Source organism: Lontra canadensis, unplaced genomic scaffold, assembly GCF_010015895.1.
Source record: "Lontra canadensis isolate GAN:19392208 unplaced genomic scaffold, GSC_riverotter_1.0 scaffold38, whole genome shotgun sequence".
Classification (NCBI taxonomy): Eukaryota; Metazoa; Chordata; class Mammalia; order Carnivora; family Mustelidae; genus Lontra; species Lontra canadensis.
In genome coordinates this window covers 4,718,252-4,743,153 of record NW_022631032.1, presented here as the reverse complement: position 1 = coordinate 4,743,153, position 24,902 = coordinate 4,718,252, and the positions used below count along the sequence as shown (strand labels likewise).

General features: G+C 45.8%; 1 protein-coding gene across 14 annotated transcripts in view; it reads left to right on the top strand.

Annotated features, from left to right (window-relative positions):
- Positions 1-24,902, top strand: part of KALRN (kalirin RhoGEF kinase) — a 658,233-nt gene that overhangs the window by 626,347 nt on the left and 6,984 nt on the right. For 13 of the 14 annotated variants that reach the window (XM_032869462.1, XM_032869460.1, XM_032869458.1 and 10 more), the window contains 8 exons: positions 7,060-7,087; positions 7,564-7,735; positions 10,302-10,423; positions 11,069-11,200; positions 12,661-12,825; positions 14,968-15,046; positions 20,933-21,133; positions 23,984-24,122. In XM_032869462.1, the coding sequence (XP_032725353.1) occupies positions 7,060-7,087; positions 7,564-7,735; positions 10,302-10,423; positions 11,069-11,200; positions 12,661-12,825; positions 14,968-15,046; positions 20,933-21,133; positions 23,984-24,122 (1,038 nt within the window). Of the gene's footprint in view, positions 1-7,059; positions 7,088-7,563; positions 7,736-10,301; positions 10,424-11,068; positions 11,201-12,660; positions 12,826-14,967; positions 15,047-20,932; positions 21,134-23,983; positions 24,123-24,902 lie in introns of those variants that run through there. The other variant, XM_032869465.1, reaches the window with a different exon arrangement.

The following is a 24,902-nucleotide window of genomic DNA, read 5'->3' as shown; positions in this document are numbered from 1 at the left end:
CGTGATCTAGTAAAAGGCACAGGGTCATGCATTTATTCATTAGTGGGTATTTGCACAACCACTCAGGCACTGGGCTGATAATAATAGGAGCTATTACTTATCAGTCTTCCCTATGGACCTGGCTCTGCTGAGTCCTTTCCTCCCAACAGGGTCAATACATAGGTACTCTTAACATTATTCCTGTTTTACAGATGAGAAAAGGGGAGCACAGAGAGAGAGGTGAAGTAACTTTCCCAAGGTTGTGTATTCCCACAGCCTGTGTCTCCCAGGAAGCATGATCATTGTCTTCATGTGATGGCAGTGTATGGGCTGGGTGGACTGCTAAACAGTCTGGTAGAAGGATAAAGTAGGAAGAGAACATGAGCAACGGGCCTGAGGTATGAAAGTGCCTGGCACATTTCGAGAAGAGTATATGGTCTGGGTGGCTGGGGTTTAGTATGTGAGAAGAGTTTGTCAGAGACAAAGCCTAGCAGATGACTTGGGACCAAACAATGAGGGCCTTGAGAAACTTGCTAGAAAGCCTGGACTTGACCCAGTGGATGATGAGAGCAAAAGCAAGTTTTCAAGCAGAGTCCATGTGTTTCATTAGGGAGAAAGAGAATCTTAAGCAGGGTCCATGACCAGTGGGGAGCCCGATGCAGGACTCTATCTCACAACCCTGAGATCTTGACCTGAGCCTAAACCAAGACTCTGATCCTTAACTGACTGAGCCATCCAGGTGTCCCTCATTCTGCACTTTAGGGAAGTAGCTGGCACCTGAGTTAGCAACAGCAGGCCAGGCAGGTCTATTGGAGGGCTGTTGCAGTAGACCTAGGAGTAGGTGAACAAGAGTAAAAAAGTAAAAGACATTTGGGGGTAGGAATATGAGGAGGTTCAAATCCTTAAGGCATGAGACCTCAAAGCATTCATCCATAAAGCCTTTATCCAAGGTCAAGATCATGACTTCCAAGTTGGACATGGGATGTATAAAAAGGAAGTTGGACCAGCACCCCTCACTCCAATCCCTTCTGAACAGACCTCCAGGCTACTGAGAGCACAGGACTCTTGTATGCACAGTAATAAACCACCTGCTTTGACTACTTTGTGGGATGGGTGGTGAATTTTTTTCATTATTATGTTTCAAGTCATATTTTTGTCCTTTTTATTTTCAAGGACACGCCAAATGTTCTCTAACCAAAATACTGAGGAAGGGCGGGAAGAGGAGTCAGACAAGAAATCCCCATAAAAGAGCTAATGTGTTTGACACATGAACATTTAGAAACCTGTACCCAACAGCTAACACTTACACATTTTTCTCAAGAACCCACACAGCTTTTTACAGAAATGGACCATGTCTCATCAAAAATCAAGGAATGAGTATCCTATAGATCAAAGCCTCCAAACACCATGCAATTAAGTTAAAAACCAGTAACAAAAATAATTTTTAAAACTTACACATTTGAAAATTTTAAAATGTTTCTATCACAAATGGGTCAAAGCAGGGGGAAAGGCAAAGTTGAAAAAAAAATAAAAAGACCTAGAACCTAGACAGTCATGAAAATACTTGGGAAGTAAGGAGCTACTTCAAAGACAATCCCATTGTTGTTTGGGATTGTGTTGCATTCACATCTTTGTGTCTTGCTTTCATCTTTATGTCCATTTAGAGATAAGCAGAGGTAGGGATAATTTCTAAACATTTAGAAAACTGTGTCTTATTTGGCCAGATTAAAAACAGTAAGGGTTCAACCTCCACACCAGAAATCATACCTAGGTTTTTAGAAATTGACTTTCTTATATCTGTTCATTTCATTGTCACATTTTCTCACGAAAATCATCTGAAATCCCTTCCCTTCCTCTTCTGAACAGAGATTCTCATGAAAAACACAAAGGCAATAAAAAAAACCAAGGCCAGCTATACAAATTCTGGGTTCGTTGAAGGTAGTTCTGAGATGAGTTTTGAACATTTGGTTTGAGTTTCTTTTGGCCGTTTTGATTCCTTCAGCATTCTAGATATACATAGTTTTGAACTGTGTTTTGTGACCAGTGATGAGGGATTGGGAAAAAATGGGGTGGGGTGTTTTCCTTCTGGAGTCAGTTGGCACCTGGTTTTCTAGGCAAGGATTTGCCCTCACTCTCAGGACATGGGGCCGGAATCTTGGACATTGACTGGCAAGAAAAGGAGACTCAACATTTCTTTAAAGTTTAGCTTGTTATTCAGGGCTGGTTGATTTTACCTACAGCTCTCTCCTGTTCCTTCGCTGCCCTCCTGTTTTGAAGAAGACAATTGGAATTCTCTCCAGAAGGAAGAAACTAAGTTGCTGGTGGACCACATTGTGGTGGTTCTTTGCTCCCGGAAGGAGGAAACACGACCATCTGCCGCCCTCTGCTGTTCAAATAAAAGCAGATTCCCAAGCCCTGTCTGTAGCAGCTTCGTCCCCTTGGGTTTGCGTCTCCCAGAGAGAGAACATATGCTTTTTGTACAAGTGTCATCTTGCCTCAACATCCATTCTGATTCCAGCTCCCTGCTCTCTTCCATCTACCACTCTCTGCGGACACTCAAACTGTTTCTAAAGAAGGAAAACATTAGGCTTCAAGAAATATGTGTTAGCTTATGATTACCCCTTCCAGCCCCGGGCGGGGGTATCTCAGGTCTCGGCACACACCAACAATGATCATTAGACAAGGTGGTCAGGAGGCCTAGATTCTAGTCTTCTAATTGGGTAAGTTAATTTGATTGGACACATACCTGGCCTTCTGCTATGTTCAAGATGCTATGTTAAGCAGCATGGCTTAATGGTGCATAAAACATAGAAAAGGGTTACTATCTTCAAAGGGTTCGTGAGTCTGGTATGGTAATAGCATGCAGGGAAGATGTTGTGATAGACAGAAGCACGGGAGCAGAGCACTAGGTACCAACCTCGGGAAGAGCAGGGAGGAGGAAAAGATCGCTATCACCTCTCAGGCATGAACTGACTGATGAGATTCCAGACCAAGTCCCATACCAAATGATGGAAATAGGAAAACACTTCCAAGTTCATGGCAAGACATTTTCTCAACTCCCACCAAATTAGGACCCCACCCCTTGATTGACTGATTAATTCGACAAATACCAATTGAGCCCTTATGTGCCAGGGATTGTGCTAGGCTCCAAGGCAACAACAGTGAGCAAGCTTCTTGCCCACGTGGGCCTTGTAGTTCCCAGGGAACCACAGACAAATGCCTAGGCTGTTCCACTGCAGTGTGAGGTGGCCCTCTTCCAGTCCATAACCCAACTTGCTTCAAAGTAGAAAGAGGAAAAATGAGGGAGGAATCTTCCATGGATGTCACCCAGAGTCAAAGTTAGAAAAAGCATTAGCATGGACTTCAGCTGGGCTCTTGGTCCTTGCTAGAGGAGTTCAAAGGGGAGAACTAGGTAGCAATGGGATGAAGAGCAAGGTTGGGGAGCAAAGGTAGGGAGGCAGGGCTTTGACATCAAGAACAAAGTGTCACAATGCTTTTCCAAGGCCATGCCTGTGCACGGATGGTGGAAGGAGCACTGTGTGACCTTACACGAACTTCCCTGTCCCATCTGGAAATGGGAACAAATAACACCTGCTTGGTACATCCTCCCAGAGTTTAGGATGAGTGAATGAAGGAGTCTGTGAGTGGTTTATGCCAACTACGTGATATTACACAAACCACTGGTGTTATTGCCATTATTGGCAGTGCTTGGGCCGGCCAACAGAGGAATGAAGACTGATGCCTTCCACGGGCCCCTTCCAGGTAGAGAACCTACAAGTAGCCTTGTTGGCAACCTTTCTCTCCAAATTCCCACTAAGTCTACCTCCAAATTAGGAAGATTTGCTTTTTAAATAATGTATGTGTTTGATAATATCCTGAATGCAGTGGGGAGTGATGGGAAAGAGGACTAAGTCAAGAAATTCCCTCAGCATCAGTTTGTTTTATAGAATAGAATTACTACCACAGCGCAGATTTATGAAACCCCACTTAAAATGTTACAATGAAGGAATGGGCCATTTGTCTCTTCCATATGTCATTTGTCTCCTCCCTGTCCCTCCCTGCATGTAATCCCTGTCTGACTCCCTTGTGGTTTCCCATTGGGATGGGAAGTTCAGACCACTGGACAAAGCTGGTAACATTCCCAGATCGTTTCTACCCTGAAGTCCTGACAGGGAAGGTGGAGCGAGGGAGAAGACAGAGCTCTGTGTCTGTTGGAGGCTGGTCAGCCAGGCACCATCCTGGAAGCTGTGCAGAGGTCACTGAATTCCACCTTCCCCACCAGACTTTCGGCCCAAAGAGGGTGCTGAGCATGTTGCTGAGGGCCACAACCAAAGACCAGCTCAATAAATCTTTATCGGAACAAATCAGCCCTTGCATCAAACAAGCTTTCCGGTGGGCACCATTATCCCCAATTTCCAGCTAAAACTAAGGCCTAAGAGGCTTAACAATGTTGTCCAAGGCAAGAGAGTGTGTCTGGCTTGGGGTCTGGATACTATGTGCTCTGTCTGCTCCTGGAGTTTATATTCGCTCCTGAGTGGAATGCCGCTGAGAACCTCCTCTCTCAGAGGCAATGGATTTTCTTGTTTTTATTTATCATTCCCCAAAAGTTTGTTTTCCATCTGTGTTTGAAAACAGGCTCTGATCAAATATTATTAGTAATATACCCTGAAGTCATTATTTTATAGATTACATGGACCTAGTTCCAGATTCTGTTTATGAATTCTTGGAAGAACCGGAATGAGGACAAAGGTCAAATACTCATTCAACCAACATGTATAAAATGCCCATTTCGCAGCAGAAGCCAGGCTAGGGGCCAGAGGTCCAAGAAAAATAACATCCTCTGGTCCTTAAGGAACTTACAGTCCAGTAGCACTGTGTTCTTTTCTCCTTTGAAAAAGATTATTAAAAAAAGTGAAACATATGGACTGCAGGATATTTGGAAAGCCCAGGTAAGAAGAGAAAGAAAAAAATCATCCGAAATTCAGACATCTTATAAATCCTGAGGCTGGGGCCTCCATCCTAGCATTTCTGGATCAGTAAAATCTTGCACCAGCCTGGAGGAGGAGACAATGTTTTTTGAACTGGAGAAAAGCCACCGTTGATCTCGCCACCCTGTGAGAAGCCACGATAACATTTAGAAAATATTCTTCATCTCCTTTTCTCGGACTGTGAAATGACTGGTGCAGATATCGTTCTCTCTGCCTCACCTAAGCCGGGGGAGACCTTTGTGGACCCCTCAGCACCTTGCCCACCCTGTGCCCAGGCTGTTCCCCTGCCACAGCCCCATGTCTCCTCATAAAGAGGGGAGGTCTCTTGGGTGGGGTAAAGCAGCTTTTACCAAATGCCCCCACATCTCCCTGCCCCACCCCAAAAAAGCCTCAGGGGCAGGGAGTTGGTTTCCAAAACCAGTTCCTTTGGATAGAGGGGGCTTTCAGCGGCTTTCCTCAAACTAGGGCGCACATTGACTCCCCCAAAGCAGCTTTCGAAAAACCCGATGCCTGGCCCCACTTCACACCAACTAAAAGAATCTCTAGGCCTGAGGTCCAGGCATTGATTTTTTGTGTTTTTAAAGCTGCCAGGGTAAAGGATTGAGAACCACTGATTTAAAGGAAGGCGGGGCAGTGGTGTACGTGGCCTTTGAGACTGGCAGAGGGCGCTGCAGTGGTCAGTCTCAAGACTGGGCAGCCCCAGGACTTGGCATGGAGAGAACTTTCCGCAGCTCACTTCAGGAAAGAGCTGGGTGCTGTATGTGGGTAGCTGGTTGGCAAAGGGGGAAAATAGCAACTTTGTTCCAAAGGGCTCACATGGATCCTGATTAAGGGTGTTCACATACGCCAGACAGAAACCGTGTTCACATACGCCAGGAGTAACTATGGGGAGATAAGTACGAATGCCACAATGGGCCATTGGTAAGGCAGGTGAGCTCTCTGGCTTCATTTATGAGGGAGAGAAGAATTTTACACCTTAAACTCTGAGAGAAAAGCCACTGTAACAGTAGGCTGCTTCGCAGAAGGAGGATGACTAGAATTAGATCATCTTTCTTTCCTTAAGCAGAAATACTGAATACTTGCTATTTGTCAGGCATTGTGCCAAGCACTTGACCAAGACTACTCATTTCATCTTTGCAATAACATTTCGTAGTGCGTATTAGTTATCCCCATTTTATAGGGAAGGAAATTGATGTAATAAATCTTAAGTGATTATCACATGAAACAAAGGAGATGAGCCCCAGGCTTTCTGACTCCGAAACCCATGTTTCATTCACCCTGCCAAGCTTTATAACCTGCACTCACGTGATTAGAGGGAAAACAAGATGAATGAAAATCAAGAAGGGGTGACTTTTCAGCATGGCTAGTTGGCCGGGAGTCCATCTTCTGTGAAGATCTGTGGGGTCACAAGGGGGCCTTTCCAGTGTGTCTTTGCCAACCAGCCATGTGAAGGTCAGGTCACTTCATTGTGTTCTCAGCTAGACAAAGCCAAAAGGGCTAGTACCCCTAGGTGATTTTCAAGCTGCCCTATGCTGGGGACAGGATGGATGGGCATGACCTTCCCTTTGCCCCACAACCAGACAAGCTCTGCATGCAGCTGCTTGAAGAGGCCCTTCCCCTGTTTGGGGTGAGGGGGCTGCCTCTGGAAGAGTATTCCAGTCTGATACAACTCTGCTGCTCTGTTTTTGAAAACCTGTGAGGCTGGGAAGACCCAGTGCCAACTCATAGCTCGAGTGCAGAAGGAAGCGGGCAGGGAGCATGGCTTTTATGCATTTGACAGGGAGGACGAGCCCCTGGGGAAGTGAAACGCAGGAGAAAGGGGCCGGCTAAAGCCAGCAGAGCTTGCAGTCATGATACACCTGTGTGGGGCCCTGGGCCACCCAGAGGAACGTGAAGAACTAGAGCAGAGAGGAGAGGAGAAAAGGTGCCCAGGGTTGTTCCTGCGATGCTGACACGGTCGCAAGCAAGAGAGCCTGGCCTCCAGGCCTCGTCTCCCTAAACTGTACTTCCTTTACTCAAGACGGTGGAAGTCTCCTGTTCTCCATTAGTAGCTTAGGATTTAAGCAACTTTCTGTTTCTTTGTGTTTTTCAGATCTTAAATCCAAATTTCATCCAAGAAGGTGAGTTACAAAGTCGAATGGAGAACATGGGGACTGGCTCAATAAATTGTGGCAGATCCAGCCGTTGAGGGAGAGGCGGAAAATAATGGAGATGTGGTTCTGTGCTATGGACAAGGAAAGGCGTGCATGATACACTGTGGGAGTGGAAAAGGCCACAACTTGCGTTATGTGTAATTTGTGTAAGAAAAACGGTGTTGGTGAAAGCCCAAAGGATGTAGACCAAGACATTCGCAGTAGTTACCTCTGTATCAGGACATCACGGAGACTTTTCCTCTTTTTACTTATCTGTATTTCCTGATTTTCTGCAGTAAACATTTCTTACTTTTAAAACCCTTCTTCATGGAACACGGATGACTTGACAGTATTAAGCTGAAGGTCATTTGAATCACTACACGTGCGTGGGCAGGGGAGAATGATGTAAAACGGCTGTTTATTGTGTTTGTTCTAAATGATGCTTTACGTCCATCTGACCACAGTGGCCCCAGAATTCCTTGTGCCCTTAGTGGATGTGACCTGCTTGCTTGGGGACACAGTGACACTGCAGTGCAAAGTCTGTGGGCGGCCAAAGCCCACCATCACCTGGAAGGGGCCAGACCAGAACATCCTTGACACAGACAACAGCTCGGCCACATATACCGTCTCCTCCTGGTAAGCTCCACAGAGACACCGCCAGCACCTTGGTTCTTTAGCCTCTGGGGGCAGGGGGGGTTGGGTGCCCTGGAGCTTATTCTCGCCCAAATACTTGGCCTCGATGAGGAGAGAAATGGAGTCAACATCCATGGGCAGCTCAGGAAAGCGTGCTCTCACACTATGGTATGCCAGGGCTGGGAGCTGTAGGACAGCCCCCACTGCTCCCTGCCAGGAGCAGGTCAGACACAGAGGGGAGGGGTGCCCAGCACGTGGTCACGTGCTACTGAGCAGCACATAGACATACCTGCACCTGCAAGGACAGTTTGGCAAGACTGCATTCTGGACCCACACTCAACAAATAAAAACATACCCCTCTATATCTTGGGTTAGGCATGAGTCGTACTTTCAAAGAGCTTTGACAGTCACCGACTTACATCCGCCGGACTGGCTGATCTTTCCCCAAGGATCCCCAAGAGAATCTCTGTGTCAACAGTAGTGGCAAAGGCTCCAGCCCCCTGGAAGGAATGTGGGTCTCACCTCCCAACATCCTGGTGTTTCTTTGTGCCCGTCAGGATCCTGAGAAACAGTGATCTGTTGAATTCCTCCATTAACCTAAGAACAGTTTTCTTAGAAGAAAAAAAAAAAAAAAGACTTTCTCCAAAATATGCAATGTTAAACAGAAAATCCAGCCATACACATGCTTCCACAAAGAAAGCCTATTTAAAAAAAAAAACTTGGTTGACTGCCTCCTAATCATTCTGTTAGTATTTATTGTGTACTGCTGTTTACAGTGGATAAGCAATAATGAGCCCTTAAGTGCTTAAGCATTTATCAAAGAATAACCTAGAATCAAACTCCCATCCATTAACTTAATTTTCGTGCATATGAAATGGTATTCCCCGCAATGATGGCCAGGGATGACCAGGTCCTGAGGTTAGCAGGCCCATGGAACTTAGTGGGGGAGTCAGTGTTTGGCTTCGTCTGTTTCCTTAGGGGGTTGGCATTGGGGTTGACTTGACTGCTGTGTGTCATCCTTTCTGAGCATTTAGTGGCGGAATTTGACCTTTACTTAATTCACGTAATTTTTTTTTAAAGATTTATTTATGTGACAGAGAGAGACACAGCGAGAGAGGGAACACAAGCAGGGGGAGTAGGAGAGGAAGAGTGAGAAGCAGGCTTCCTGCTGAGCAGAGAGCCTGACTTGGGGCTCGATCCCTGGACCCTGGGATCATGACCTGAGCTGAAAGCAGACACTTAACGTCTGGGCCACCTAGGCACCCCTCATGTAATTGTTTTGAGGGTCCCCTAGTAGAATTTGAAATACTTAAACATTTCATTCTCAGTCGTTTCATTTTCCTTTTTTTTGTTTGTTTATTAAATCTTTTTATTTTTTTTTAAGATTTTATTTATTTATTTGACAGAGAAAGATCACAAGTAGACAGAGAGGCAGGCAGAGAGAGAGAGGGAAGCAGGCTCCCCGCTGAGCAGAGAGCCCGATGCGGGACTCGATCCCAGGACCCTGAGATCATGACCCGAGCCGAAGGCAGAGGCTTAACCCACTGAGCCACCCAGGCGCCCTATTAAATCTTTTTAAAAAGATTTTATTTCCTTGAGAGAGAGAGAACAAGTAAGAGAGAGAGTAGGAGTCAGTGTGGAGAGGGGCAGAGAAAGAGGGGGAAGCAGGCTCCCTACTGAACAGACAGCCTGATGTGGAGCTCGATCCCAGGACCCTGAGATCATGACCTGAGCCAAAGGCAGAGGCTTAGCCGACTGAGCCACCCAGGCATCCCTTCTTTTTTTTTTTTTAAGATTTATCTATCTATTTGAGAGAGAGAGAGAGAGAGAGTGCGAGCGTGGGGGATTGGGGCAGAGGGAGAGACAGAGAAAATCCCAAGCAGATTCCATGCAGAGGATGGAGCCCCACTTGGGGCTCAATCCCAGGACCCCAAGATCACTATCTGAGCTAAAACCAAGAGTCAAACACTTAACCCACTGTGCCACCCAGGTGCCCTTCCCTTTTCTTATACAGTGTGTTATCGATGTTTGAGACTGAAAAATTTTAGGACAAAAATGCTAGTGGTAATAATACCAGTAATATTGTATAAGACTTTATATATTTCAGACCATATTCTTTTTTTAAAATTTTATTATTTTTTATTTTTTATAAACATATATTTTTATCCCCAGGGGTACAGGTCTGTGAATCATCAGGTTTACACACTTCATAGCACTCACCATAGCACATACCCTCCCCAATGTCCATAACCCCACCCCCCTCTCCCAACCCCCCTCCCCCCAGCAACCCTCATCTAATTCTTATCTCGTTTTACTCCTTTTCTATCCCTCTGCCCTTTATACAACACACATGAGAGATGCGAGTGGCAAGAATGTCCCCCCATAAAGAAATAGGAATATAGAAAGACAAGGTGACCACCCAAGGTGTGTAGGGAAGTCCCAGAGCTGGGATGAGACCTTGGGCCTGAGGATTCAGCTCAGCATCCCGCATGCCCACCCTCTGGGATTTTACCCATCAGTCAATTGTGTCATTACTAGAGTCTAAAGAGCATCCTTTTGGTGTCCCTAGTGATTCAGGGGAAATCACCTTGAAGATCTGCAATCTGATGCCCCAAGACAGTGGGATTTATACCTGCATAGCAACAAATGACCATGGCACCACATCCACGTCTGCTACAGTTAAAGTGCAAGGTACAGGCTCTCTGTTCATCCAACACCTTCTATAATTTTAAAATATTTTTATTACGGTAAAATATACATAACATTTTTCATCCTAACCAATGTTAAATGTACCTTCTGTAGTGTTGAATACATTCTTATGTTTGTGCGACCGATCTCCAGAATTCTTTTCATCTTGCAAAACTAAATCCTATAACCATTAAACAGCAGCTCCCCTCCCTGCCCCCGCTGCCCCTGGCAGCCACTGTTCTACTTCCGGTCTCTATGAATTTATGTGTGTCAGATATTTTAAGTGGACATTACAAGGGCTCCCTGAGACCTGGGGAAGAAAAGGTCCATTGTGAAATCCCAAAGTCCAGCAAAGGGGAGAGAAGGAATCTTCCCTAAGGGCTATCTGTGGCCCGCCATAACTTCCTGCATGCTTTCCCGGTCAGCCTAATCCCCAGCGTGCAGTCTTTAGCCCGAGGAAGAACTTCTAACCCCAAAGCATATCTGCCAGGCCTCTCCAGGGCCTGGAGAAAGGTATGCCATTGGGTGGAAAGGGCGTAGGAAATAATTGAGACATGGGGAAGCATGTTTCCTAGGAAACATCCAACCTTGGTGCAAAATGTCAAGTTGCGCAGAAAGAGGACTTGACCATAACTTCCGTCTCTGAAGGTGTTCCGGCGGCCCCTAACCGCCCCATTGCCCAGGAGAGAAGCTGCACCTCCGTGATCCTCCGCTGGCTGCCTCCCTCCAGCACGGGAAACTGCACGATTTCTGGTTACACCGTGGAGTACAGAGAGGAAGGTGAGCTGGCTCCCCCCTGCTCTTCCCTTTCTTTCTCCCCTTCCTCCAAAGGGGAGGTCCTTCAGAGTCATAAACTACTTGCCTTCAAGCTTTTCATCAGGTGTTCCTTCTTGTGTCTTCCAATTCAGCATAAACACCTCCTGGCAGACTACAGCTGCCTTCTGACCTCTAACTTCGAGCAGTGGTTTTCGCCAAACTGATAATGACTCCTGGTAGATTTCAAAGTGCCTTCCTGGGCACTTCTGTCCTTAATAAGCCCTATCCCCCAGACGGGCAATCAGGCCCCTCTTACAGATGAGGAGGCTAGGGCCCGAAGAAAGTTAAGGAACCCGAGGCAGGAGTTGGTAAGAGGCAAGGCTGGCATTAAACCCAGGTGTCAAGTTCGCGAATCCGTACTCTTTCTCCCAGAGTGATAACCAGCGTAGCGTGAGCAGAGCCTGACCCGCACCCCCACACAAAATTTAGAGACCACATATATAGAGATCGCATATACCTTTTGTGTGATCTCTAAACTTTACGTATATACAGACATGTGTATAATGATTTTTAAAAGCTGTTCATTTTTTTAATTCATTGCATGTACGTGCTGAGGGTGCATACATTAGTTCAGCAGTCAGAAACACCTGAACCTGCCACCGGTTATCCAGAAGAATTAGTTACACAAGAAGCTGCCCGCTAGCTCTAGTTGCTCATCTCTGAACCACGTAATGCATTACACAGCTGAATTTCCAGCCGCCGTTCGTGCCCAGAACCAAAATCATTTGTTGTGCCCGCTGTCGCTTGCAGTATCTCAGCTCTTCCTCCTTCTACCCAACAGGCCCCGTGCAGTTCCGAAACTGCTTACTTTGGCCTCTCCGGGAAGCTGTTCACTCTCGGGTCCCCATCCTCGGCACAGACGTGTTTGAGCTGAGCTGGGGATGCGGCTCACCAAGCTAGTCCCGCCCCCGCCCCCGCCCAGTTCGGTCCTTAGCTCTTATTTATGCCGTTCTCAGGAGAAGATCATCTCATCGTTCTGAGCCTCCGTTTCTCATGTTCCCGACCCCGCAGGGTGTCGGGGATTTCGGTGTGAAAGGGAAACTAGAGAGTTGCCTGGCACGGTACTTGACGTGCGTGGAGGGCTCAGTGCCTGTTCACTTCTAGTTTGTTTCCACTTCCAAATACATATTTCCTCTCATCTTGTGATTTATAATATATTTTTAGGCCTTATTAAAAAGTTGCCGCAGGGTCCCCTGTAAATTCTGCACGCTCTCCGTCTTCTCACTCTCACGCGTGCTTTCACACCCCTCAGGACCTAGTCAGTCATTTGCTACAGGTGGCCCACAGGCTTTCAGAGCCCAATCAGTAACCACAGCTTCATTGAATGGAAACGAGTCAACTTCCCCTTCTTTGTTTGCTGAAGGTCTTTGAAACAATATCTCTCTGGCTTTTTTCTCTCCCTCTCCTCCAAAATCGTGCACTAGGTTCCCAGGCCTGGCAGCAGTCCGTGGCTTCGACCTTGGACACTTACCTCGTCATCGAAGACCTCAGTCCTGGGAGTCCTTATCAGTTCCGAGTCAGCGCCAGCAATCCCTGGGGAATCAGCCTTCCCAGCGAGCCCTCGGAGTTTGTGCGACTCCCCGAGTACGGTGAGTCCCGGCCTTTCCCTGCACCCCAGGCGGGGGAGGCCAGGCACCCAGGCGGCTCACCCAGTCACGGGTGCCAGCTGGCCATTGGCATGGCAGGCCACCAGGCGGAGGGAACCTGGATTTGCCAGTGGCTTCAGTCAAGTAACATTTCAGAGACCTGAAGAAAAGTGTGATTTCAACCGTCTTGAAGCAAAAGTGAGGTCAGCCACCCGTGTTTACCTGGGGCCAGCCAGGGTCCCTGGGCCCCCGCATGTGTCCCCAGGAACAGAGAGGGGTGCAGACAGGAGTCATGAGTCACCTGAATGCTATCTGCCCCCTTTTCCTACTTGGGAACGCCAAACCTCGTCTCCCTTGGGAACCCCTGCCTGGTGTAAGTGTGCCTCGAGGCATCAGAGACAGCCCTGTTCACCAGTTTAAGCTGGGGAGAGGAAAGCAAGCTGTTTGAAAGGTTTGAATCAAAATGAGTATTTAAAAAATTTATTTATTTGAGAGAGAGAGAGAGAGAGCACAAGCAGGTGAGGGGCAGAGGGAGAAGCAGACTCCCGGCTGAGCCGGGAGCACCATGTGGGACTGGATCCGGAGACTCTAGGATCATGACCTGAGCCGAAGGCAGACCCTTAACTGACTGAGCCTCCCAGCCGCCCCTCAAGGTGGATATATTTTTAGGTAGATATGTTGAGTAATTAAGATATGCCTATAACTAGCTACACGTGAGTATTTTACAAATATCACCTATTCCCTGTCTCACCAAACCCCCTTGGTCCTAAGAACATTTTGAAAGAGGAAACCTGGGGCTCCTGGGTGGCTCAGTTGGTTGAGTGGTTGTCTTTGGCTCGGGTCATGATCCCGGAGTCCTAGGCTTAAGTCCCACATCAGGTTCCCAGCTACACGGGGAGTTTGCTTCTCCCTCTGACCTTCTCCCCTCTGACGCTCTCTCTTATTCTCTCTCTCTCTCAAATGGACAAATAAAATATTTTAAAAAGAGAAAGAAAGAGAGAGAGAGAGAGAGAAAGACATTTGTTAGCCTGAAGAAATCTCCAAGTAGTGAGAGGTGTTCCATGGTACAGGAGTGGGCTGTGTGTGCTGGGGTGAAGGAGGAGGTCACGGCCCTGCAAAGAAAACAGACCCATGTGTCTCTGGGTTAAGGGGATCCCAGAGTCTCCAGAGGTGCTTCAGAAACCTTCTAGGGCCTCCAGCTACAGCCCAGCCCCTGCCACCCCCACTGACTCTGGAAGTACTCACCAGCCCGCCCCAGCCTTGCTCCGTTGGACACTGAGAAACCTTGGCCCTGGGCCTCAGAATTCAATATAGATAAGGCACCTGAGTGTCAGCCCCACTGTGCTCTGGGCAGCCTGAGGTGGGCCGGGTCAGAAGAGTTGCGCTGCTGGCGTGCTCCTCTTCTCCTAAGCCACGAACTAAATTTTGCCTCATGTCTTTCTTCTTGCAAGCCTTGGTCCCAAGAGACAGAACAAACATATGTTGGTGCGCATGCTTTACACGGGCACACGTGTGTGGGTGTGTGTGGGTGTGTATGTAAATCATTGCCAGGGAATTAACACCTCAAATAAAGTAATGCTGTCAAATATTGTACTCAGGCCTGTATTTTGGGTTAAGCTACACCATTTGATATACCAGCTAAGTAAGCTCTCACTGTCTGAGGCAGCGGGGTGACAGGGACAAGTGGTTAGGATGCTCTGAGCCCGTTCCCCTCCTTTCCTCCTCTGGGCCTTGTAACTCTCCCCCTAGCTGCCGCTGCATCCCTCCTCGGCCCTGATTCTCACTGGCTTTTCTAGGCCTTCCATGTGTTTTTCTCTCTCTCTTTTAACTTGTTCTACCAAATTTCTATTTTAAAATATCTAGAGGTTACATCTCTGATTGTCCCAAGTTTTCTTTTGTTTATGTAGATGGCACAGCACTAGTGGTGGGGGTGGAGGGATATGACTCTGTCATGTCATGTCGGCTTCCCCTTGGATGATATTTTTAAAAATAACATTTCAGAGAATCCTGGCATTTTCCCATGATTTAGACTCCATATTTGGTCACGAGAATGCTTTGGGGCAAAGGAGGAGCTTTTCTGTTAATCTTTTCTTTATTCTTATATGACTTCCTCGGTATCATAAATGGATTCTCTCTCTTCCAAAGATGCTGCTGCTGATGGTGCCACCATTTCTTGGAAGGAAAATTTTGATTCAGCTTATACTGAGCTGAATGAAATTGGAAGGTAATGACTCCATTTTCTATTCCTTCATTCATGGGCATGTATCATCATCATATCAGAATAATGACATGCTTTTCCTATTGTTTGTTTCTCCTCACTAAGTGTATTCCCTCTTTAGTAAGAAAAAAAAAACAGAATATTTTTGTGTATTTTTACTGCTTTTTTTTAAAAAAACTTTTTAAGTTAGATGCTTCACTCATAACTGTCAGCCTTTCTTCTATTCTAATATAAGAATTTAAGCCTTTTCTTCAAATTACAATTTTAGTTACATCTCCTGAGTTCTGATATGTGGCACTTTCATTATCATTCAGTTCAACTATGATTTTTTCTGACCTAATAGTAATAGAAATACTTTAAAATTTTCAGCTGTGTGAGATTTTTCCAAATCATCTTCGTCTTACTGATGTCTAACTTAATTACATTGTAGTTGAAGAACTTGATCTATGTGATACTGACTCTGACTTTTGCTGGGACTTGCTTTATTTGCAGTACCTGGTCAGTTTTTGTTCGAAGTTCCATGTGTTCCTGAGAAGAAGGTATAATCACTAATTACCGGTTCAGGTCTCCACATATGTCCATATGTCAAGCCCAACACACTGTTTTATGCATATTTCTAGTCCAATCTCCCCTACGCATACCCACACACTCGGTCACACAATCTATCTCTATGAGTAGAAAAGTGTCCTCAAAAAAAAAAATGATAAAAATATGACTTTTAACAAAACAATGAAAAAAAAATCTATCACCTGTCCCATAAAGTAGCTGATGGAAAGAAACAAAAAAGAGGTCATCTCTGTGTGTGCATTAGTTTGCACGTGGTCTAGGTGAGAGGGTGGGGAGTTCTTACACGTTCCCCCACCCACTGAATGTATAAAAAAAAAAAAGTACCCACTAACAGTGGGCTGTTATCATCATCTCTTTGATTGACGTCTCTCAATGAAGCACAACTTTTCCTGAGTAGGGTGGTTATGACAGGGGTTGTGGAAAGAACCCAAATGTTTGCTATTCCCATTTCTTAGGCAGGAATCACAATGTCACTCACGACCTTTCACCATAATACCCTCCATCAAAAACCAACTTTCGCTCTCCTTTCACTCTTCTTTGTGTGGCCAGAGGGAGAAAAAGACCAGTGGAAATTTACATGGTGTTGGATGATGCTTATATTGTGTTGCAGATACTATGAAGATATTATATGAGAGGCATTTAGTGTAATTCTTGCCACATTGTGAGTAGATTCCCAGGAAAGGAACCCAGGCTTGGGGAGTTAAGTAACTTTTTCGAGGTCTTGCAACCACTAAGTGTAGAACAGCCAGGATTCCAACTCTGGCCTACCCAATTCTTAAGCCTGTGTTTGTTTTACTAGCATATGTGATTTCTCACTACAGCAGTTTTTGTCAAATAAGTTCTAGCCATTGAAATCTAGTCTGCTCCATTATATTCAAGTTTTGTGAAGTGCCACGTGACTCTAGTAAGGAATCGACTCCACTCCTGGTTCTAAAGGAAACTAGTTGTATCGCTCAGATGCTACAGTGATTTCCTTCCCCAGACATGCATTTGCTGTTGAGAACCAGAGGCTAAGGCATGTTTTACCTAGAAGAGATGGATGTTTTAGTATTTCCCAAAGGGGAGCTCAAGTTTCTGATCTGTTCAGGGCAATGATGTTTTTGTTTTTGTTTTTCAAATCTCATCCCCAGCCATCTGAAGCTTTTCCTCTCCTCCAAGTACAGTCCTCCTATTTTCAAGAGCTCCTTTAAAAATGCTGCATGGGGTCACCTGGGTGGCTCAGTGGGTTAAAGCCTCTGCCTTCGACTCAGGTCATGATCTCAGGGTCCTGGGATCGAACCCTGCTTCGGGTTCTCTGCTCAGCAGGGAGCCTGTTCCCCCCCGCACCGCCAACTTATGATCTCTCTCTGTCAAATAAATAAATAAAATCTTTAAAAAAAAATGCTGCACATAAACAGAAGGGAAATAAAACATGTAGATACTGATGTGAGACATACCACAGGTATCTGCAGGCCATAGATGTGAGTCAGCTTTCTCCACTGAACTTAAACCTAGACTTACAGGCCTATCGGATTATCTTGTTAAAAATAGCTCTCTGGTAATTAAGTAGTTTAAAAACCATGGTGCATAAAGAAATATCATCACTCCTAAAGTCTATCTGCAGAAGGAAAGAGCACTTGAGCATGGCAAGCTTACTGGAAATAAACGAGACGGGCACCACAGCAATGGGAAGATGCCAGAGAGTTGTCCCCTGGGAATGCGGACTGGTGACCTGTACAGGATCCAAAAAGATAGCAGGGCCAGGCCTCCAGGCAAGGATGGAAGGTTGAATCCAGCCATCCGTTTTCACACTGTCCTGAGACTTCACTGAATCTCCACTAAAGGAATTTTTCCAATCAGGCACATAAGGGTGAGGACACGGGAAGAAGAGATACTCCAGAAACACATTCAAAGCAGAAAACAAGTGAAAGAGTGACAAATGACCTAGGAGACCTGAGGAACTCAGTCCAAATCAGTTGTGGGGTCAAGTGAGAGCCAGTGAAACTTTTGCAGCAGAATCCCCCAAAGGCTGGGGAACTGGCCGCATCAAGTAGCTCTGTAAACCGGTGTAAAGAGGATGCTGACATGGGAAGGAGTGGCTGAAACTGTGTGAGAGCTTGTCGCTTCAGATCTCCTCCCCAGCGGAGGCAGCTGTAGGATCGTCTCTCCCCATGCAGGAAAAGGCTGGGGTCCCTTCTCTAGACAGGGTAAAATGGAGCGCCTCTCTTCTCTGGGACACTGGCACACTTGGGGGCAGCAGAACCTTCCAGCAGACAGGCCTCTTAGGACACTGTAGCCACGCTGGATACTCAGGACCCCAGCTTTCTCAACCACCCAGCCTTCAAAAGTGGACAACTGTGGCTTCACCATCTAGGCAGGAGGTACAAGGCTCTTTCTCTGGGAATTCTGATCAGCCCAAGAAGAAAGTCTTAAAGATACTGACTTTGGAGCTTTCCCAACTAAACAGTCCACTCAGATCACGCTATAGTGAAGATCAAATTGACAGGCTCCACTCCCCACACTCAGAGCTTCCAAACACCGTTTAGTCCCCAACTTTTAGAATGAGCTAACTTCCAGTGCCCGCCATGAGAGAGTCAGCCCACTGTGGCCTATCTCTCCCACTGATGACAACCAGAATCCCTGGAGAAAATACAAAAAAGGCAACTACCTCAGGATTCTGAAAAGTAAAGAACACAGAGAACAGGGAGCCAAGTGAAAACTTGAGGAAAGTCAGGGACAGTGGCAGCGAGTTCTCTGGCTTGTTTGTTGGGCTTTAACCCAAGTGCGGGCCAAACCAGAGAACTGGGCAACATGTACAGGGGACAGTTCCAAAGGAAACTCATCTTTCTGGCCAAAAGACAGGAAAGGGGGCTGTCTTTGAGCTGAAGAGACAGGAAAATGCCATTCCCTCCCTCCTTTCCTTCTCTCGTTGCTTTAACCCAAGCAAGAAACTAAAACTCTGAAGGAATCCCATCTATAAAAACGGACCCATGGGAGCCAAAGAATGTGTGGGAAATCTCAGTGAGAAGAGAGCTAAGGAAGGAGATCCCCCTAATTCTGTGCCTGGAACAGGACAGATCCTGGGCTCCTTTCAAGCTATGCACAGAACACAGCCACAGAAGCATAGCAAGGCCTGAGAGCCGAACTATGCCATTAGACCATCACTCAGTCATCCTGCAGTGACTTATTAGTCCCAGACAAATCTTTGAATGGTTCTCATAAGGGGCAGTCTTTATCAGAAGTGAGGCCTGAATTCTGTCACAAAAAGGAAAATATTCATAGTTTACTGGAGCTGCAAATTTGACTAGCCCTGACCTAGTTGCAATAATGGAAACACTGAATATTGATTAAAATATCATTCTGTGGGAGGATGGGGGATGGAGAAAATGGTCATGTGGTAGAGACAGAGAGAGGAGAGAGGCTAACATCTCCGGAGTGGGTGTCAACAGATTATAATGAAAACTGAAACACCAAGAAGTAACCACACAAACATAGACTACCCCAGTAATAAGCTAAAATATAATTACCTGATAGGTTAAACTGCCTCTCAGGTAAGGAAAACGGGGTTGTGGGGTAGAAGGATGGGGTACTATTAGTTTTAATAAGAAACCTTAAAGCTAATTGACTTTTTAAATCATAGGGATGCATAACTTGGAAAAGCACAATTTAAAGGAAAAAATTAAGGTATAGGGGCACCTGGGCAGCTCAGTGGGTTAAGTGTCTGCCTTCCCTCAGGTCATGATCCAGGATCAAGCCCCGTGTTGGGAGCCTGCTTATCCCTCTCCTGTTCCCCCTGCTTGTGTTCTCTCTCTCTCTCTCTGTCAAATAAATAGAATCTTTAAAAAAGGAAGGAAGGAAGGACAGACAAACATAATGAAGGGGCGCCCGGCTGGCTCAGTCTGTGGAGCATGCAACTCTTGATCTCAGTATCGTGAGTCTAAGCCCCACAATAGACATAGAGATTACTTTAAAAAAGAGAGCGAGATGGCAATTTATTAATTTATGATATAGAATGGAAATGTCAGTTCAACCAAATATTTGCTTACTATGCAGAAAGAATGATGTCTGCTACATAACAGGCATTCAATTAGTATTTGTCAAATACTTGTTTTATTGATTAACATATTCTCTTCTTAAAGATTTTTTAGTATTATCTATTTATTTCACACACACACACAGCATGAGCATGGGGAGGGGCAAAGAGAGAGGAAGAAGCAGGGTCCCCGCTGAGCAGGGCTCTGTCCCAGGACCCTGGGATCATGACCTGAGCGGAAGGCAGAGACTTGCCTGACTGAGCCACCGAGATGCCCCAGCATATTCTCTTCTTTTGAGAAAACCTATACTGGGGAGACATTATCTGAATATTATTGTCAGAAAGTCACTTGGTGAGCACAGGGCCAGGTCAAGGGGTCAGTTGGACCATCTTTGTGGTGGTTCTGGTGTTGGCTGCCTCCATTTCTGCTAGAGGAATGGACTGCTCTTTGGATGGTTGACTCCTCCACTCATAGGTTACAGTATCTCAGGGACGGACCTGGGATGGGCACTGCTGGTCACCTCTTTGACTCCCTTTCCCTGTTCCCATTGCTGACCAGTTCCCTCTTCTGCTTCACTCTTACTACCTCCTACTGGGCTACAGCTGAGTCTGGGAACCATTCTATTCTAGATGTGGCTAATTTTGTCAGATGTGAAGCTGGCATGCTGGTTATATATACATTCTTCAATGTCTTTGTCAGTTAGAAACGACTGAAGTATTTATGAGTGAAATACCATGGTATCTGGATTTTGCTAAAAATACCATGGGAAAAAAAGGCAAGAGGTAAGAAAGAAAGGGATGGAATAAGGTTGGCAAAATGCTAATAATGACTGAAGCTGGCTGCTGGCTGCGCAGATCTATTATACTATTCTCTCTACTTTTGTGTATATTCGAAGTTTCTGTCATACCAAGATAATAAATATAAAAGGAAAAAATTGCCTCTTTAAGAAATGTTTTTGAAATGATCATAGAGTAGAATTCCTCCTTCTTGCACATTATTATTACCGTTGTATTTTACAGAAATATACTCCACTTAGAAAACTGAACCTGTGGTTGATATTTTGAAGCAAGAGAGAAATCTGGTGACTAAAATTGATATGAGTTTTTTGCATCTCAGAGATTCCTGAACTGCTAAGGCAGGAAACACGGCTTTTCTTGAGAGATCACATGATCATTTCAAAATAGGAAAGTAGGATTCCTAATAAGTGTAACTGTCTAACCACTTCAGAGAAAACGTTACAGATCCTTGAATAAAATAATACCTGGTTGATGGAGGAAGCTTCGCAAAATGCTTTCTGTCTTCCGCTCTCCAGGGGCCGTTTCTCCATAGTGAAGAAGTGTATTCACAAAGCTACGCGGAAGGACGTCGCAGTGAAATTCGTTAGCAAAAAAATGAAGAAAAAAGAGCAGGCTGCCCACGAGGCTGCCCTGCTTCAGCACCTGCAACACCCCCAGTACATCACTCTCCATGACACCTATGAGTCCCCCACGTCCTACATCCTGATTCTGGAGCTGTAAGTACAGGCGTCTTGGTCGTCTCCAGTGTCTGGGTTCCTTCGCGCCCCACCCCCCGCAACAGCGGTTACATTCTATACAATGTCTCGCTATGTACGGAGTGTTGTAGGTCATGTGCGATCTCCCGTCTGTTTTATAAAAAGGTAGTTCCCATCTACAGATTAGAAAAATCAAGTGTAAAGAAGGTCCTTATCACTAGGAAATGGAGAAGCTGGGACTTGAACCTGTATATCTCTCTCCCTCGGATTCTCATGTTCTTTCTACTATGGACTCTTGGGCTGGACAGGGGTTTAGGAAGACTGTATGGACCCTAGGCTTGTTGACAGGGGTGGGGCTGAACTGAAAGGGGGTTTGTGCATCAACCCACTGACGTGGCAGCCATGATCTCCCACCTAAGAAATTCCTTTTAAAGTGGAACCTTGACCTTCAAAATATTCCACTCATTCCAGATTTTCTAGGAACTCAGGCATCTGCATACTTGGCCCTAGAACACATCCAGTAAAGCACATTCTGCCCCGCTACTACCCCAGGCTAAGAACAGAGAACGTGTCCTGTGGTTCACAGAGATCTAACAGAGGCTAAAGAGAACAGAGTCCTCTCAGGAGGACGGAGCCCTCATAGAGACGTCATCAGATGCATGCTGATGACCCTGCCCCAAGACCGGTGCCACGCATGTGTCCCCGGGAGCCTCTGTCCAGAAGAGAAGCGCCTCCATGTACAGCTTTCCAGCTGTCATTTTACTGTGACTCTTGCGTGCTTGTTTGTCTAAATATTTATGGATGAGGGCCTTTGAGGCAGTCCTCTATAAATTTATTTATGTTGGAAAAAAGACAGCCAAAAAACAAACATCTTCGGCTACATTTTTTAATTCGTTGAAAAGAAACAAGAGAAGATAGAACCAACTGTATTAATATTTGTACTTCTTTTGTGATACATTATATAGCTGTGTAGTAGTAGATCAATTGTCACTTTGGAGTTAACGAAGACCCTTACAGAGAGCCTTCCAGAACCTAATATCAAGTGCTTATACAAGTATTATCACTTGTATATCAAGACAATATGGCGGACCGAGAACCTTAGCCCCTTCAGTTTCTCCAGCTTGCATCGTTCTGGGGGAAGGTGCTGATTACCAGGCTGCCTCGGTGCAATGGAAGGAAGCCATTCTTGGAATGAAGAGCCTGGGCGCTCATCCCAGCTCTGGGATTTGGGGGCAGGGTCTTTAGATTCCTAGGCCTGGAGTCTCATCTGTGAAGTCTGAAGAATTATTTCCGTTTCTCAGAGACATTACAGGGATTAAATGAGGTGAATAGTGGATTGAGTTAGTTTAGCAAATGTTTACTGAGCACACCCTGTGTGCCTACTGCTGGGAGGACCTAGGCCAGGATGGAAGGAACAAAGGTGAAAAGGGGTGGTTCTTGCCCTCGAAGAGTTCAAAACCTGATGAGGAGGACCAATCCATAAGTGATGATTTTAGCTGAACATGGTAAGTGCTGAGAAAGAAATGCGTTTTGGAGAGGGTTGCTGTGAGAACATAGGAAGGTGTTTGTGGGACTGGAAAGGTAAACCCTGGTAAACCCTGTGCTAAATCTTGGTTATGCTGTGACCAGAGGTCCTCCCTTTGGTGGCCATCCAAATCCCTGGTAAAGTTTTTCTCTGCTAGGCAACAGAGGTTCTGATGGCCTAGGCTAGGGTGAGGCCCGGGCATCTGCATTTCCCAAAAGCTCTGAGGGTGGACTTGGTATGAGGGCTTGCGGGTCTCGGAAGAGTGCAGCAAGAAGCACGGGGGGAGCATCTCACAAACCCAGGCTCCCTCCACTCCATGCTCATCCCTCCCACCTCACCCCCCGCCAGGTCCTAGGCTTTGCTCCTATCAAGGAAAGCAGGAGAAGATAGCAGGGGGAAGGACCATGCTAGAGGAGAGAATGGAAACCTGGCTGGGGTGGGGGGAGATCAACTGTGCTCAAAGGTGGTTTCTACCTCTGGTTCAAGTCTTTCCTGGGGATGTACCTTTGACAGCTCAGTGCACATTGGACTAGCAGTCTGACATTTGGTCACTCCAGATGCTCAAGAGGGTACAGGGGACCTGAAAACACTATTGAGCACTCAGGCTGCTACTGATTAGGCATACCGCTTGACTCTTACATAGCCCCCGGGATGAAGTCAGTCTTATTGCTGTTACTCCCAGTTTAAAGATGAAGAAACCAACACAGGGTTTAAGCGACTTATCCCAAACCCCCAGTCTGTAGCTGGCAGAATAAGGACTCAACTCTGGATCTGGCTGGCTCCCCCTATCGTGTTCTCAATCATGGTTTTTAAGATTGGAAAATTGCTCACAAGGCAAAGGGTCCCGAAAAGGGTCAAGAATGCCGAGGACAAACTTTGCCCACTTTCCATTTTCCCCAGCTAAAAACTGACAAATAAAAGCAATTTGCAAAACATATTTGCAGGCGTAGAGCCACCAGGTTCAAGTTAACCGAATATTGAGAGAGAGCGCGCTCTCCTTTCTCTCTCCCTCCGAAGACTTTCTGTATTTTGCCAACTAATCTCTTAAAGAAGGGTCAGACCTCTTTCCTCGTGAGCGGTTTTTAACTTTAACAACGTAGAATGTGTCTTAAGGTTACCCGTGTTTCTTCTGTGGAGCACATCACATGGTAACTTTTAAATTAGCTTGTTAATTTTAGTTCTGAACATTAATTTTGGGTTCTAACTAAAATACACATGTGTGGGAACATTGATCTTCATCTATAAGCAGGAGCAGGAGAGATTCTGGAGCTCTGACCAATCAGTATATGTTATTTTTCCATTTCTTTACAAACGTATTTCCTTGGCTGATTCCTCCCTGATTTCAGGATGGACGATGGCCGGCTCTTAGACTACCTTATGAATCACGATGAGCTGATGGAAGAGAAAGTCGCTTTCTACATCCGGGACATCATGGAAGCTCTTCAGTACCTCCACAACTGCAGGGTGGCCCATTTGGACATAAAGGTAATACGCAAGAACTGCACTTGCACGGAAGTGGCCAAGTCCAGCCTGTCAGTCATTACCCTTGGGGAGGTCCATTCTGATTCATTTTAGGTACTTGGGTTAGAATCCTGACAAATTTTAAGACAGGAACTAGGTCGTCCCACAATTCCAGTGTGTTCTTTGTGAATTAATGAAAACACCAAGAGTCACCATGACATCTGGGGTGAGGGAAGGTCGGGAAGATCTTCCCGCCTCATCTAACATTTTAGAAGGAAGCCAATAGATGTCAGGTTTTTGTTTGTTTGTTTGTTTGTTTGTTTGTTTGTTTTTAATTAAGTAAGTCTTGATTTCTTTTTTTCTTTTTTAAGATTTTATTTATTTATTTGTCAGAGAGAGAGAGAGTGTACAAGCAGGCAGAGTAGCAGGCAGAGGCAGAAAGAGAAGCAGGCTCCTCACTGAGCAGGGAGCCTGACGCAGGACTCAATCCCAGGACCCTGAGATCATGACCTGAGCCAAAGGCTTAACCAACTGAGCCACCCAGGTATCCCAAATGTCAGTTTTTTATGGTGCCCAAGAGAAGCCCCTGTTTTCCAAAATGAATAACCCACTCTTTTTTTTTTTTTTTGAGTCAGTGCAGAAGTAAGGGATAGTTGAGAAGACATGATTTTTAATGTCAGACAGCTTCTCTGAAACATTACCCCAACACAGAATTTAGTCTAGTTTGAAGGCCACCAGGCACTTTGCATAGGCAATTTCTCGTGCTCTATAGGCTTTCCCAAAGACTAGCAGAACTATGTCTGA